Source organism: Aedes aegypti, chromosome 1, assembly GCF_002204515.2.
Source record: "Aedes aegypti strain LVP_AGWG chromosome 1, AaegL5.0 Primary Assembly, whole genome shotgun sequence".
Taxonomy (NCBI): domain Eukaryota; kingdom Metazoa; phylum Arthropoda; class Insecta; order Diptera; family Culicidae; genus Aedes; species Aedes aegypti.
In genome coordinates this window covers 156838483-156854567 of record NC_035107.1, presented here as the reverse complement: position 1 = coordinate 156854567, position 16085 = coordinate 156838483, and the positions used below count along the sequence as shown (strand labels likewise).

The window sequence follows — 16085 nt, the reverse complement described above, 5'->3', positions numbered from 1 at the left end:
GGTATATTCGGAACGGGCGCGACGAGGGGATGACGGAAATCGATGTCCGACGCCATTTTGAAATTCAAGATGGTGACCTCCGGATTAGTGAAATCATTGAAAACCCATGCAATATGGGTATTTTCGGAACGGGCACGATGAGGGAATGACAGAAATCGATATCCGACGCCATTTTGAAATCCAAGATGGCGGCCTCCAGATAAGTAAAATCATTGAAAACCCATGCAATATGGGTATTTTCGGAACGGGAGCGACGAGGGGATGACGGAAATCGATGTCCGACGCCATTTTGAAATTCAAGATGGCGACCTCCGGATTAGTGAAATCATTGGAAACCCATGCAATATGGGTATTTACGGAACAGGCACGATGAGGGAATGACGGAAATCGATGTCCGACGCCATTTTGAAATCCAAGATGGTGGCCTCCAGATAAGTAAAATCATTGAAAACCCATGCAATATGGGTATATTCGGAACGGGCGCGACGAGGGGATGACGGAAATCGATGTCCGACGCCATTTTGAAATTCAAGATGGTGACCTCCGGATTAGTGAAATCATTGAAAACCCATGCAATATGGGTATTTTCGGAACGGGCACGATGAGGGAATGACAGAAATCGATATCCGACGCCATTTTGAAATCCAAGATGGCGGCCTCCAGATAAGTAAAATCATTGAAAACCCATGCAATATGGGTATTTTCGGAACGGGAGCGACGAGGGAATGACGGAAATCGATGTCCGACGCCATTTTGAAATCCAAGATGGCGTCCTCCGGATTAGTGAAATCATTGAAAACCCATGCAATATGGGTATTTTCGGAACGCGCACGATGAGGGGATGACGGAAATCGATGTCCGACGCCATTTTGAAATCCAAGATGGCGGCCTCCGGATTAGTGAAATCATTGAAAACTCATGCAATATGGGTATTTTCGGAACGGGAGCGACGAGGGGATGACGGAAATCGATGTCCGACGCCATTTTGAAATCCAAGATGGTGACCTCCAGATAAGTAAAATCATTGAAAACCCATGCAATATGGGTATATTCGGAACGGGCGCGACGAGGGGATGACGGAAATCGATGTCCGACGCCATTTTGAAATTCAAGATGGCGACCTCCGGATAAGTAAAATCATTGAAAAACCATGCAATATGGGTATTTTCGGAACGGGCACGATGAGGGAATGACGGAAATCGATGTCCGACGCCATTTTGAAATCCAAGATGGTGGCCTCCAGATAAGTAAAATCATTGAAAACCCATGCAATATGGGTATATTCGGAACGGGCGCGACGAGGGGATGACGGAAATCGATGTCCGACGCCATTTTGAAATTCAAGATGGTGACCTCCGGATTAGTGAAATCATTGAAAACCCATGCAATATGGGTATTTTCGGAACGGGCACGATGAGGGAATGACAGAAATCGATATCCGACGCCATTTTGAAATCCAAGATGGCGGCCTCCAGATAAGTAAAATCATTGAAAACCCATGCAATATGGGTATTTTCGGAACGGACGCGACGAGGGGATGACGGAAATCGATGTCCGACGCCATTTTGAAATCCAAGATGGCGTCCTCCGGATTAGTGAAATCATTGGAAACCCATGCAATATGGGTATTTACGGAACAGGCACGATGAGGGAATGACGGAAATCGATGTCCGACGCCATTTTGAAATCCAAGATGGTGACCTCCAGATAAGTAAAATCATTGAAAACCCATGCAATATGGGTATATTCGGAACGGGCGCGACGAGGGGATGACGGAAATCGATGTCCGACGCCATTTTGAAATTCAAGATGGCGACCTCCGGATAAGTAAAATCATTGAAAAACCATGCAATATGGGTATTTTCGGAACGGGCACGATGAGGGAATGACGGAAATCGATGTCCGACGCCATTTTGAAATCCAAGATGGTGGCCTCCAGATAAGTAAAATCATTGAAAACCCATGCAATATGGGTATATTCGGAACGGGCGCGACGAGGGGATGACGGAAATCGATGTCCGACGCCATTTTGAAATTCAAGATGGTGACCTCCGGATTAGTGAAATCATTGAAAACTCATGAAATGTGGGTATTTTCGGAACGGACACGATGAGGGGATGACGGAAATAGATGTCTGACTGAAATCCAAGATGGCGGCCTCCGGATTAGTGAAATCATTGTAAACCTATGCAATATAGGTATTTTCGGAACGGGCGCGACGAGGGGATGACAGAAATCGATGTCCGACGCCATTTTGAAATCCAAGATGGCGGCCTCCAGATAAGTAAAATCATTGGAAACCCAAACAATCTCAAAATTATCATTACTCTTGATAGCTCCATTGACCGTCCTCAAATGGGTTAATTTTTACCCTTTATATGCCGCGAGCTTGATATACAAAAAGGGGTAAAAAATACCCATTCCTTGACATAAACTGCCTTTACCCGTTAATGAGTAAACCGTGTTTACTCATTAAATGTGGAGAGGCACTTCTAGCGAAAATGGGTATTTTTTCACCCATTAAAGGGTATTCTCGAACGACCGTGTAGGTGTAGCGCACAAATCGGTGAAAACACAATTCGCTCCCAAGACGACAATTCGTCCGCTGGGGCGTGCTGCTGTCGTCATGATGATGGTTTACGATAGCAATGTCAAACCCATACATGGTTTCAAAACATTCGGAACAGCTAAATGGAATACAAATCATAGACGAGAACAGCTTTCCCGGGAAGCTCACGAGACTGATAAGAGCGACGATGGAAGGTGTGCAAAATTGTGTGAAGGTTTCAGGCGAACACTCCAGTTCGTTTGGATCCCACCGGGGACTACGACAAGGTGTTGGGCTTTCGTGCCTGTTGTTCAGTATTGCGCTGGAAGGTGTTATGCGGAGAGCCGGGCTTAACAGCCGGGATGCGATTTTTACGAGATCCAGTCAATTTGTTTGCTTCGCGGATGATATGGACATCGTCGGCCGAACATTTGAAAAGGTGGCAGACCTGTACACCCGCCTGAAACTTGAGGCAGCAAAAGTTGGACTGGTGGTGAATGCGTCCAAGACAAAGTACATGCTAGCTGGGCAAAGCAAGCAATTAATTCAATCGGTCAGAGTGTTTGCCCATGGGCTCTTGGGGATTAGAGCTACGTTAATACTGTGAGACACAATAATCAGCTACAACTTTGCCGAAGACCGGTCGTCGGTAAAGTTGTAGCTGATGAATGTATCTCACAGTTTTAACGTAATTCCAATCATCAAGAGCACATGGGCAAACACTATGACCGATTGAATAAATTGCTTGCTTTTTCCATAGTTTTTCCAACATAAACTTTGAAGGGCTTGTGTGGTCTCAGTTTTCATCCGAATGAGCTCAAATTTTGGGAGGACACTCAGAATTTGATCTAGAATCGAATGAGCGGTGTGGAGCAAACACATTGAATTTCAAAATGGCGTCGGACATTGATTTTCTTCATCCCCTCGTCGCGCCCGTTCCGAAAATACCCATATTGCATGGGTTTCCACCCATATTGCATGGGTTTCCAATGATTTTACTTATCCGGAGGCCGCCATCTTGAATTTCAAAATGGCTTCGGACATCGATTTTCTTCATCCCCTCATCGTGCTCGTTCCGAAAATACCCATATTGCATGCGTTTCCAATGATTTCACTAATCCGAAGGCCGCCATCTTGGATTTCAAAATGGCGTCGGATATCGATTTCCGTCATCTCCTCATCGTGCTCGTTCCGAAAATACCCATATTGCATGGGTGTCCATTGATTTTATTAATCCGGAAACCGCCATCTTGGATATCAAAATGGCGTCGAGCATAGATTTCCGTCATCCCCTCATCGTTCCCGTTCCGAAAATACCCATATTGCATGGGTTTCCATTGATTTTCGTAATCCGGAGGCCGCCATCTTGGATTTCAAAATGGCATCGGACATCGATTTCCGTCATCCCCTCATCGTGCCCGTTCCGAAAATACCCATATTGCATGGGTTTTCATTGATTTTCGTAATCCGGAGGCCGCCATCTTGGATTTCAAAATGGCGTCGGACATCGATTTCCGTCATCCCCTCATCGTGCCCGTTCCGAAAATACCCATATTGCATGGGTTTTCATTGATTTTCGTAATCCGGAGGCCGCCATCTTGGATTTCAAAATGGCGTCGGACATCGATTTCCGTCATCCCCTCATCGTGCCCGTTCCGAAAATACCCATATTGCATGGGTTTTCATTGATTTTCGTAATCCGGAGGCCGCCATCTTGGATTTCAAAATGGCGTCGGACATCGATTTCCGTCATCTCCTCATCGTGCCCGTTCCGAAAATACCCATATTGCATGGGTTTCCAATGATTTCACTAATCCGGAGGCCGCCATCTTGGATTTCAAAATGGCGTCGGACATCGATTTCCGTCATCTCCTCATCGTTCCCGTTCCGAAAATACGTATATTGCATGGGTTTCCAATGATTTCACTAATCCGGAGGACGCCATCTTGGATTTCAAAATGGCGTCGGACATCGATTTCCGTCATCCCCTCATCGTGCCCGTTCCGAAAATACCCATATTGCATGGGTTTCATTGATTTTCGTAATCCGGAGGCCGCCATCTTGGATTTCAAAATGGCGTCGGACATCGATTTCCGTCATCCCCTCATCGTGCCCGTTCCGAAAATACCCATATTGCATGGGTTTTCATTGATTTTCGTAATCCGGAGGCCGCCATCTTGGATTTCAAAATGGCGTCGGACATCGATTTCCGTCATCTCCTCATCGTGCCCGTTCCGAAAATACCCATATTGCATGGGTTTCCAATGATTTCACTAATCCGGAGGCCGCCATCTTGGATTTCAAAATGGCGTCGGACATCGATTTCCGTCATCTCCTCATCGTTCCCGTTCCGAAAATACGTATATTGCATGGGTTTCCAATGATTTCACTAATCCGGAGGACGCCATCTTGGATTTCAAAATGGCGTCGGACATCGATTTCCGTCATTCCCTCTTCGCGCCCGTTTCAAAAATACCCATATTGCATGGGTTTCCATTGATTTTATTAAGCCGGAGGCCGCCATCTTGGATTTCAAAATGGCGTCGGACATCGATTTTCGTCATCCCCTCTTCGCGCCCGTTCCGAAAATACCCATATTGCATGGGTTTCCATTGATTTTATTAACCCGGAGGCCGCCATCTTGGATTTCAAAATGGCGTCGGACATCGATTTCCGTCATCCCCTCATCGTGCCCGTTCCGAAAATACCCATATTGCATGGGTTTTCATTGATTTTCGTAATCCGGAGGCCGCCATCTTGGATTTCAAAATGGCGTCGGACATCGATTTCCGTCATCCCCTCATCGTGCCCGTTCCGAAAATACCCATATTGCATGGGTTTTCATTGATTTTCGTAATCCGGAGGCCGCCATCTTGGATTTCAAAATGGCGTCGGACATCGATTTCCGTCATCCCCTCATCGTGCCCGTTCCGAAAATACCCATATTGCATGGGTTTTCATTGATTTTCGTAATCCGGAGGCCGCCATCTTGGATTTCAAAATGGCGTCGGACATCGATTTCCGTCATCCCCTCATCGTGCCCGTTCCGAAAATACCCATATTGCATGGGTTTTCATTGATTTTCGTAATCCGGAGGCCGCCATCTTGGATTTCAAAATGGCGTCGGACATCGATTTCCGTCATCCCCTCATCGTGCCCGTTCCGAAAATACCCATATTGCATGGGTTTTCATTGATTTTCGTAATCCGGAGGCCGCCATCTTGGATTTCAAAATGGCGTCGGACATCGATTTCCGTCATCTCCTCATCGTGCCCGTTCCGAAAATACCCATATTGCATGGGTTTCCAATGATTTCACTTATCCGGAGGCCGCCATCTTGGATTTCAAAATGGCGTCGGACATCGATTTCCGTCATCTCCTCATCGTTCCCGTTCCGAAAATACGTATATTGCATGGGTTTCCAATGATTTCACTAATCCGGAGGCCGCCATCTTGGATTTCAAAATGGCGTCGGACATCGATTTCCGTCATTCCCTCTTCGCGCCCGTTCCAAAAATACCCATATTGCATGGGTTTCCATTGATTTTATTAAGCCGGAGGCCGCCATCTTGGATTTCAAAATGGCGTCGGACATCGATTTCCGTCATCCCCTCGTCGCGCCCGTTCCGAATATACCCATATTGCATGGGTTTTCAATGATTTTACTTATCTGGAGGCCACCATCTTGGATTTCAAAATGGCGTCGGATATCGATTTCCGTCATCCCCTCATCGTGCTCGTTCCGAAAATACCCATATTGCATGGGTTTCCATTGATTTTATTAACCCGGAGGCCGCCATCTTGGATTTCAAAATGGCGTCGGACATCGATTTCCGTCATTCCCTCATCGTGCCCGTTCCGAAAATACCCATATTGCATGGGTGTCCATTGATTTTATTAATCCGGAAACCGCCATCTTGGATATCAAAATGGCGTCGGGCATAGATTTCCGTCATCCCCTCATCGTGCCCGTTCCGAAAATACCCATATTGCATGGGTTTTCATTGATTTTCGTAATCCGGAGGCCGCCATCTTGGATTTCAAAATGGCGTCGGACATCGATTTCCGTCATCCCCTCATCGTGCCCGTTCCGAAAATACCCATATTGCATGGGTTTTCATTGATTTTCGTAATCCGGAGGCCGCCATCTTGGATTTCAAAATGGCGTCGGACATCGATTTCCGTCATCCCCTCATCGTGCCCGTTCGGAAAATACCCATATTGCATGGGTTTTCATTGATTTTCGTAATCCGGAGGCCGCCATCTTGGATTTCAAAATGGCGTCGGACATCGATTTCCGTCATCTCCTCATCGTGCCCGTTCCGAAAATACCCATATTGCATGGGTTTCCAATGATTTCACTTATCCGGAGGCCGCCATCTTGGATTTCAAAATGGCGTCGGACATCGATTTCCGTCATCCCCTCATCGTGCCCGTTCCGAAAATACCCATATTGCATGGGTTTTCATTGATTTTCGTAATCCGGAGGCCGCCATCTTGGATTTCAAAATGGCGTCGGACATCGATTTCCGTCATCTCCTCATCGTGCCCGTTCCGAAAATACCCATATTGCATGGGTTTCCAATGATTTCACTTATCCGGAGGCCGCCATCTTGGATTTCAAAATGGCGTCGGATATCGATTTCCGTCATCCCCTCATCGTGCTCGTTCCGAAAATACCCATATTGCATTGGTTTTCATTGATTTTCGTAATCCGGAGGCCGCCATCTTGGATTTCAAAATGGCGTCGGACATCGATTTCCGTCATCCCCTCATCGTGCCCGTTCCGAAAATACCCATATTGCATGGGTTTTCATTGATTTTCGTAATCCGGAGGCCGCCATCTTGGATTTCAAAATGGCGTCGGACATCGATTTCCGTCATCCCCTCATCGTGCCCGTTCCGAAAATACCCATATTGCATGGGTTTTCATTGATTTTCGTAATCCGGAGGCCGCCATCTTGGATTTCAAAATGGCGTCGGACATCGATTTCCGTCATCCCCTCATCGTGCCCGTTCCGAAAATACCCATATTGCATGGGTTTTCATTGATTTTCGTAATCCGGAGGCCGCCATCTTGGATTTCAAAATGGCGTCGGACATCGATTTCCGTCATCCCCTCATCGTGCCCGTTCCGAAAATACCCATATTGCATGGGTTTTCATTGATTTTCGTAATCCGGAGGCCGCCATCTTGGATTTCAAAATGGCGTCGGACATCGATTTCCGTCATTCCCTCTTCGCGCCCGTTCCGAAAATACCCATATTGCATGGGTTTTCATTGATTTTCGTAATCCGGAGGCCGCCATCTTGGATTTCAAAATGGCGTCGGACATCGATTTCCGTCATCCCCTCATCGTGCCCGTTCCGAAAATACCCATATTGCATGGGTTTTCATTGATTTTCGTAATCCGGAGGCCGCCATCTTGGATTTCAAAATGGCGTCGGACATCGATTTCCGTCATCCCCTCATCGTGCTCGTTCCGAAAATACCCATATTGCATGGGTTTCCATTGATTTTATTAACCCGGAGGCCGCCATCTTGGATTTCAAAATGGCGTCGGACATCGATTTCCGTCATTCCCTCATCGTGCCCGTTCCGAAAATACCCATATTGCATGGGTTTCCATTGATTTTATTAAGCCGGAGGCCGCCATCTTGGATTTCAAAATAACGTCAGACATCGATTTCCGTCATCTCCTCATCGTGCCCGTTCCGAAAATACCCATATTGCATGGGTTTCCAATGATTTCACTATTCCGGAGGCCGCCATCTTGGATTTCAAAATGGCGTCGGACATAGATTTCCGTCATCCCCTCGTCGCGTCCGTTCCGAAAATACCCATTAGAACATACATTGAGTTATTTCTATTAGCTTTTTCCCATTATGCGCAAGATTTTGGTTTCGTTTTTTTGTTTCAATGATATAGGATAGATAGGGATAGCTATGGAAATTTGCTGATAGTATATTTTCCCCAAAGATAGATGATAAAGATAGGTTTGATCCATCAGTGATGGAAAAATGCTGATAGTATCTCCATCCGTCTATCAATTGATAGAGATAATAAAGTCTATCTTCAATCCATCATTTTTCAAGAAGTGATAGTATCCCTATCACTACCCATAGGGATAGTATCATTTGATAGTATCAAAAGATAGACGTGATAATGATAAATGATAGGGATAAATTTGAAGCCTGCACCCTAATGAGCAGTGACTGAAGCTGCACGTTAAGAAATTTCCATTCAGAGTGCAGAAAGATTCTGCACGTAAAGAACAATCTATTCAGAGTGACGCTTAAAATTAATACAATCATGCATATGAAGAAAATCCATGGAATCTAATCGATTACACGACAATTTGCACAAATCATGAAGGTGCTGTTATTTGGCAAGATTTGTAGTGTAATTTTGCGTTTAGTCTGGTATTCTCTTTAGGGGGATTCACTTAAAGTCGCGTAAACAGCAATTCTGCGTAACTTCAACAGTGGAATATTTCAATTGAAATATTCTTCGTTTGATTCGATTGAACGTCAAACGAGATATTTTTAATCTAGTTGTCTATGAATCCAGCCGCTGTAAACCTCAATTATTTGCTATTTTCAGCTAAAAAGTGACAATTTTTAGAATTCATTCCGCATTTATTTTGCAATTCAAAAGCGTTATTACGCATTGGTATGAGTATTGTAGTCAATTATTCGACTAAGGCAAACGGTTGACGCAGTTTGCGGTAGTTCTTATCAAAAGCAGCCAAGTTTGATGCTTAGAGATTCCAAATATGACCGCTTCCATCAGTGCATCTCAAGTTACTTCCAGACCATCGGAAATGAACACCAACATCATATGGGATACAAAGATAGCCCCATTTGTAATTCCTTTGAAATGATAACCGGTGTTTCGCATGTTTGATTTGAAGTTGTCCCAAGACCTAGGGTCATTTATTTTTCTTTTCTTAATTGAGGGACTCCCATAAATCAAGTGGTCATTTAGAAGGGAGCGGGTGTCTGGCTTAAGACCTCGGTTCAAACAAATTAAAAAAAATGTTATGTGGACAAAAGACCACAAGGGCGGATGGTGTAGGTCTGGCATTCCAAGAAAAAATCCACGTGGTTTATGAACAGCTCTTGATATGTAGTAAAAGACCTAGCTACTTCCGGAGAGTGTCCAAGAAAATATTTCACTTTTCCTACACCGATGAAACGATTGTAAGATTCCTCGCCCAAGATCGAGGTAGTCAATACCGCCGATAGCGAAACCAAACACTCGACTTTTAACATTTTCTCAATCAAATGCGAAATGCATTATCCGCTCTCGTTCTTAGAAAACAAAACATTGACATTTGTCAGATTACCAAAGCGTCCTTGGATTGATTTACTCTTGAATGTGATCATCCCGAAATGTTTCACTGAACATTTACGCACCGTAATGAAATATTTAAGATAATCGATTTAGTATGACTTACGCAGCGCTTTACGCTGTTAAGTGAATACCCCTTTTATGTTTATGATTTTATGATGATGGTACATCAAATAATTTTCTAGGGTGGTTTTCGGTCTTCGACAACGCCAGTTTGTGATGATTTTTTTTAATATTAGCTTAACATCTTTGAAGAGATCTTGAGATTACAGCTATCAAATTTGGAATCACATATTTTCTAGCACCGGTACTGAGATTCTGGGGAAATTGCGGTAGAATTTTGATGCTCCCCGTGTGTTTTCTTAACAGCATGTTGAATTCCGGAAGTTCTAAGTGTTTCTGTGATATTCTCGTTATTTTGGGGGGTTTCTGATAGTATCCTTGGAATGTCTAGAACTTAGAATGTCGAGATTTTTATGGGAATTGTAGTGATTCCATTGGTAGTCGTTAGAATTCAATGAGGATCTCCCCTGAAACACCAGGGTTTCCTTTGAAATTATTAAATTTCTTATCGATTTTACAAAAAATCCCATTGAAATCTATAAAATATTTACCGACATTCAAAACGTTTATATTAAAGCTTTGCTTTGAAATTCCAACGGAACTGGAGATCAACGGAGTCTTATTAAAGGTTTTTACAATAATTACAAAGATTGATTTTCAGAATTACAAATATTCACTCAATAATTCGCAGGAATCCCACCGCAATCTCATAGATTCTTACAGCAATACCGTCTCAAAGATACCCACAGAATTCCAAGAGATTAATATTCGGAATCCCATTCCCACCCCAATTCTAGAGTTTTTACCAGATTCCTAATATTTCCGCAATATTCCTAGAATGGTATTTAATCTTTCAGAATTACCATAAAAAATCCGACATCCCAATCGGAATCCCAAAGTTCCTACAGGAATTTCGGAATTCCAAAGGAAATCTGAGATGTCAGAATATACACGTAAAATTCAGAATTTCATTATAAATATCTGAATTCCTACCGACATCCTAAAATTCATAGAAAATAACATAATTATCGTAATGCCAGAATTCACACGGATATTACAAATTGCTACTGCCGGTACTCTCTTCGGAATCTCAGCATTGGCGGGGCGAATATTTTCGTAACCTCAGAATTCCTAAACAAAACTCAAAATACCTTCCGAAATATCAAAACTCATATCGTTTTCCCATGATTTTTACTCAAAAGTAAATTATTCCATTCAATTCCGCAATCTCAAAGCATGTGTAGCAACCTCTGAAGCTAACTACCAGTAGCTTTGTAGTAAATGCTACCTTTATTCATAGCAATGCGTTGTTAGTAGTATGTTCGAAAGGTGTAGAAAGGAAAATGACACAAACATGTTCCACTCGTGTTCCACATATAGCGTTTACTACCGAGGTTGTAGTAAACTCAACTTTACTACATTTTATTCATACGGCCCATTGTCTCGTATTTCCACAGTTTACTCACACACGGCAATAATTTCTTGTTAGTATGGTAAAATTATAGTAATCCTTTCTAACGTAAACAACAACATTCGGATTTCACGAGTTTTTACCGGGTTTTGCGACTGAATCATTTTTCACGGTTTGAGTTGATTGAGTTGATTTTGCATCAAAATCTCATGCATGCGATTTGCGAAGCAGATCTCTAATGAGTTTGCTTTGCTGATTTAAACAGACACACCGTTGCAAACGTTTGAAATATTTGATTCTGAACGAAAACGTTTTTCTAATGGTGAGCCTCGAAAACAGTTTGATGAAATGAAAAATGATTATTGATACGATTTGGCCAAAGTGAGTAATTACTCTTGAGTTTGATGCTCACTACAAAAACATGGCTACTTAGTAGTGGGCTGCTTTACAGCTCTTGAAATTTGTTGAATAAAAGCAATGTCGCACCAATATTGTTGATATGAAGTAGAATACGTGCAATGTTATAATTCAAGCGTGTGCTAGAATAAGGGCGTAAGTCGTAGATCGATTTCTCTTCACCGATCCTCTCTTCTGTTAATAAACACACGCTTGAATTGTAATTAATTTTTTTTTTTTCTATCTTTATTAACGAGATTTTTAGCCCTGGGCTAGTTCATCTCGGTATTGTAATTAATGTTATACCCTTCAAAACTAAAAATCACGCGCTGAGGTGAAATTTATTTTTAATATACAAAACATTGATAATGAAACATTTTTTAAATTCAAGTCCAATGAATCTGAAAATGGTGTTTTTTTACAATTTATGTATTGGATCATTTGATAGAGCTACAAAATCCGTACCATACCCCTAGATGAAAGCAACTTTTTTTCAAAGTACGTTTTATAAAAATCAAATATTCTATAATTAAAAAAAAAATTCTATTGCGGTTCGATTTTTTGGTTAGTAATTCACATTCAAACATTTAAAAAAAATGCATGTTTCTTATACAATCAACTATAAATATGCAAAAAAAAACTTATAAGGTAACAGTTGAAAATTTGAAAACATGGAATGCTGTGAAAAAACGTTCAGTTACCTTTCGCTTGCATACAATTATACATATTGGTGCGTGGTTGGTTAAATATGTTTTCAGTTTCAAAGCAAATGTAACACTAAGAATTATGTGCATGTATTCAACAATTATAAAAGCCAAATATTTGCAGTACTGTGATTTTGCATTTAATTTCGAACCATTTCCAGGCTACTTTTCTAACCAATGCGCTCGGACATAAAGCATATCAAGGCACGGCTGAATCAGTTTTGCTAGCTGTATTGAGGGGAACGATATATGTAGGTATGAAAAATCGATTCGTTACCGTAGTTTTTTATTGCTGGAAATGAAAATGTTCGTATCGATCACTTAATTTGCGTGTTTTTTTCTAATTACCTGTGTACATCCTCTAGTTTAACGCTATTAACGCCCGGAAGGTGTTCCTTGCCAATTCCGATGCTCAAGTATCGAGGATTTTTGCAGCTAAGACAAAGAGGGGTTTCCGTCGGATTGATCAAATTGCAATTGGCACAGGTCCATTGTAGCACTGATGCAATTGTTCCCATTTTCTTTCATTTTCGGATAGTTTTACCGTTTACAACATCCATTCGGCGTTATCATCGAGTCATCGGCGCTAAGATTGCTTTTAAGTTTTGATTTACTGGTGGTATTTTCTCGCAAATAAAGTTTTCCTGGAGATTTCGATTACTTCACAACTTTTTAAAGTGTGACATATTTGTCAAATCGTGCTGTTTACTTCCAACAGACGTTTCGGACGTTTTAGACCATTTCAGATCAGTTTTAGAAGAATGTCAGATTGAGGGGGGAAGCGTTTTGTTCTTAACGCGCTTACATGAAAGGGGTATATTTTTGAAAATCACACAACATTATTATGGATGGGTAAAATGGGTTCCTAAGGATAGAATCCCCATAACTTTTCATATAAAAATCGAGTCGAAATTTTTTTATTCCTAGAGACCATTAAACTAGCTTTGATAAAAGGCGAATGAAAAGTCATAATGTTTGGTACCCGCCTTTTGATTCTTAAACTACAGTACCGATTTACTAACAAGGCGTGAATTTTATGTTGCCAAATTGGCAATCTGGGATGTTGCCAAATTCGGGAATTTCAAAAAGCTTATGTTTTTATCAATGTAATTTCTAAAAAATTCAGAAAGTGTATGGCAACTACTACGAATAATGTGGAAAATGACCGGAAAAATCGTTTCGGGTGGGGAATATTTTCGATTTTTTTTTAAATTTTGGCTATCACACAATACCTTAATGCAAAAATAATGATAAAAGTTCTCAATTGAAAATAGTGCAAGTTTTCATAAAGTAATATGCTTTAATCAGTGCTATACAAGTTGGAATATGGTAAATCATGTATTTTGGACAGTCCTTAGCCTATATGCCGACTATGTCTGGAAACGGCGATCGATACTAATACTTTATTACGTAATGTTATTTATATGCTTAATGTCGCATTGTATTTTGAGTTTCTGTGGAGAAAAAGCTCACAAACTACATATAGTATTAGCACAGACAAATAGACGTAACACTGACGAAATTTCCATCGACCACTCATTTAACGATCATTTCAAATTCGCTATGTTCCAAATCTCACAACCAGAGGCGCACGCATAGTTTTTCTTCGCGTTTGACGTTTCACACTATCGCCATGCCGGTCTTGTTGCACGAAACACCTCACCAAATGATGATGGTGTAAACTGGGCGATGGATTTTGAACAAATTTGTTCTAAGTGTAACATATGTTTGTCTGTGGTATGCTTCTTGGCATTAACGTCCTCACTGGGACAGAGCCTGCTTCTCAGCGTAGTGTTGCCATTTTTGCATTCGTATATCGATGGAGTTGGCTGCAGAGGATTAGCCCTGCCGAGGCTGGTCCCTTGTAACATTGTTTAAGTCGGCTAGGAGAAGCAGTTTGCCTAGGCTACTTCTGCTACACGTGTTGTGCTATATGCACTGGTCCCTTCCCGAAGAAATACCGTAAGGTGGTTCCGGGGAGATGAGGGTCTGAGTCCAAGGGTCATGTCGATGCACTGTTCACTACTTGAGCAATTCTAAATGAATTGCTCATGCACAGTGCATAGGCTGGTTTTAGCGGGTCGTCGTTGGTGCGCATTCCCTGATTATCTTCTCAGGGGATCTGTTTGCAGATTTCCCCCTTGTAAAAAAAAAAAAAATATCGTGTGGCAGGCACGATGATACTTTATGTCCAGAGAAGTCAAGGAAATTTCCATTACGAAAAGATCCTGGACCGACCGGGAATCGAACCCAGACACCTTCAGCATGGCTTTGCTTTGTAGCCGGACTCTAACCACTCGGCTAAGGAAGGCCCCCCCTGTGGTATTAGCTTCCAAAATAGCGTTTTTGGCGGCCTGTCTGTTGCACAATTCGGACACCAACTATACATTTTGAGGGTGTCTCATGTGAATATTATTTGGACAGGGGCGTTATCTCAATATCCATACAATGGTTTCTTAAAAAGACGATCATATAATAAAATTTAAAGAGTTTACATGTGATTATGCATTTCTTCGCATATTGGATGTGTATATTAATGATAATCAATAATTTCATTAAATGCAGGCATATACCATCCAATCCACGAAAAACACCTGCAAGTATGCATGCATGCGTACCCATAACGCGGATAGATCACCTCTTCGTGGTGCGTTATGGGGTAAAGATCTACCAGTGTACCTATTCCTGACTGCTTCAAACGAAGAGAACAATATCAGTTGAATTTCTTGGCTTCATCAAGGGATCCGATTTTGACTGATAGGGGGGCGAGCCTGTGAAGAGTGCACTCACCACACTCTTCGAAGGGAATCAATAGCGGAACCTTTCAGTTAGAATCCTTTCCAGTGATCAAGTTAGAAATAACAACCACAGACAAACAGACGTAACACTTAGAACATTTTTTTTTCAAAATCCATCGCCCAGTTTACACTAGCATCATCTGGTGAGCATGTTACACGAAAAGGTGTTTCGTGCAACAAGACTGTCAGATGGCGGTAGTGTGAAACGTCAAACACGAAGAGAAAAACGAAGCGCGCGCCTCTTGTTATGAGATTTGTAACATAGCGAATTTGAAATGATCGTTAAATGAGTGGTCGATGGAAATTTCATCAGTGTTATGTCTGTTTGTCTGTGTTACAACTGTAAGAAAACCGAATGCTTTTTCACTTCTCGATAGTGACAAAGTAACATGACATGTACTAAACAAAGGACACGGGATATAGTACAATAGATCAAACCACTGCATGTTCCGAACAGAAAAAAAAAATCATGCATGCGACATTCCAGTGTATTTCATCAGATGGCAAAATTATATCAATTGAACCAAAACCATCTGATTTATGCCTTATATACTCATGCTAAGATTTTAGATGAACTTTAGATGCCTTATATACTCATATATAGACATGTTCAGAATAAAAATTTATTGCTGTGTATTAGCTACTTCCTAACCCTCACGCAATTTGAATTTATACGCTTCTTTTGTTTGCTTTGTTAGTTATATAAATAAACAGAAACGTTCGGTCGCTACAGTACATCGCGATTCTTATTTCGACCAAAATTCCGAAATATACGCTACAATTCGCATTCATTTATGGTCCTTCGCGATCCG

General features: G+C 41.9%; 1 protein-coding gene across 4 annotated transcripts in view; it reads right to left on the bottom strand.

Moving 5' to 3' along the window:
* Positions 1 to 13190, bottom strand: part of LOC5568545 (calpain-D) — a 68663-nt gene extending 55473 nt beyond the window's left edge. For 2 of the 4 annotated variants that reach the window (XM_021851886.1, XM_021851889.1), the window contains exon 1: positions 12824 to 13190. In XM_021851886.1, the coding sequence (XP_021707578.1) occupies positions 12824 to 12993 (170 nt within the window). In that variant the 5' untranslated portion in view covers positions 12994 to 13190. The remainder of the gene's footprint in view (positions 1 to 12823) is intronic. The other 2 variants (XM_021851894.1, XM_001652313.2) reach the window with 1 other exon arrangement.
* Positions 13191 to 16085: the final 2895 nt, after the last annotated feature.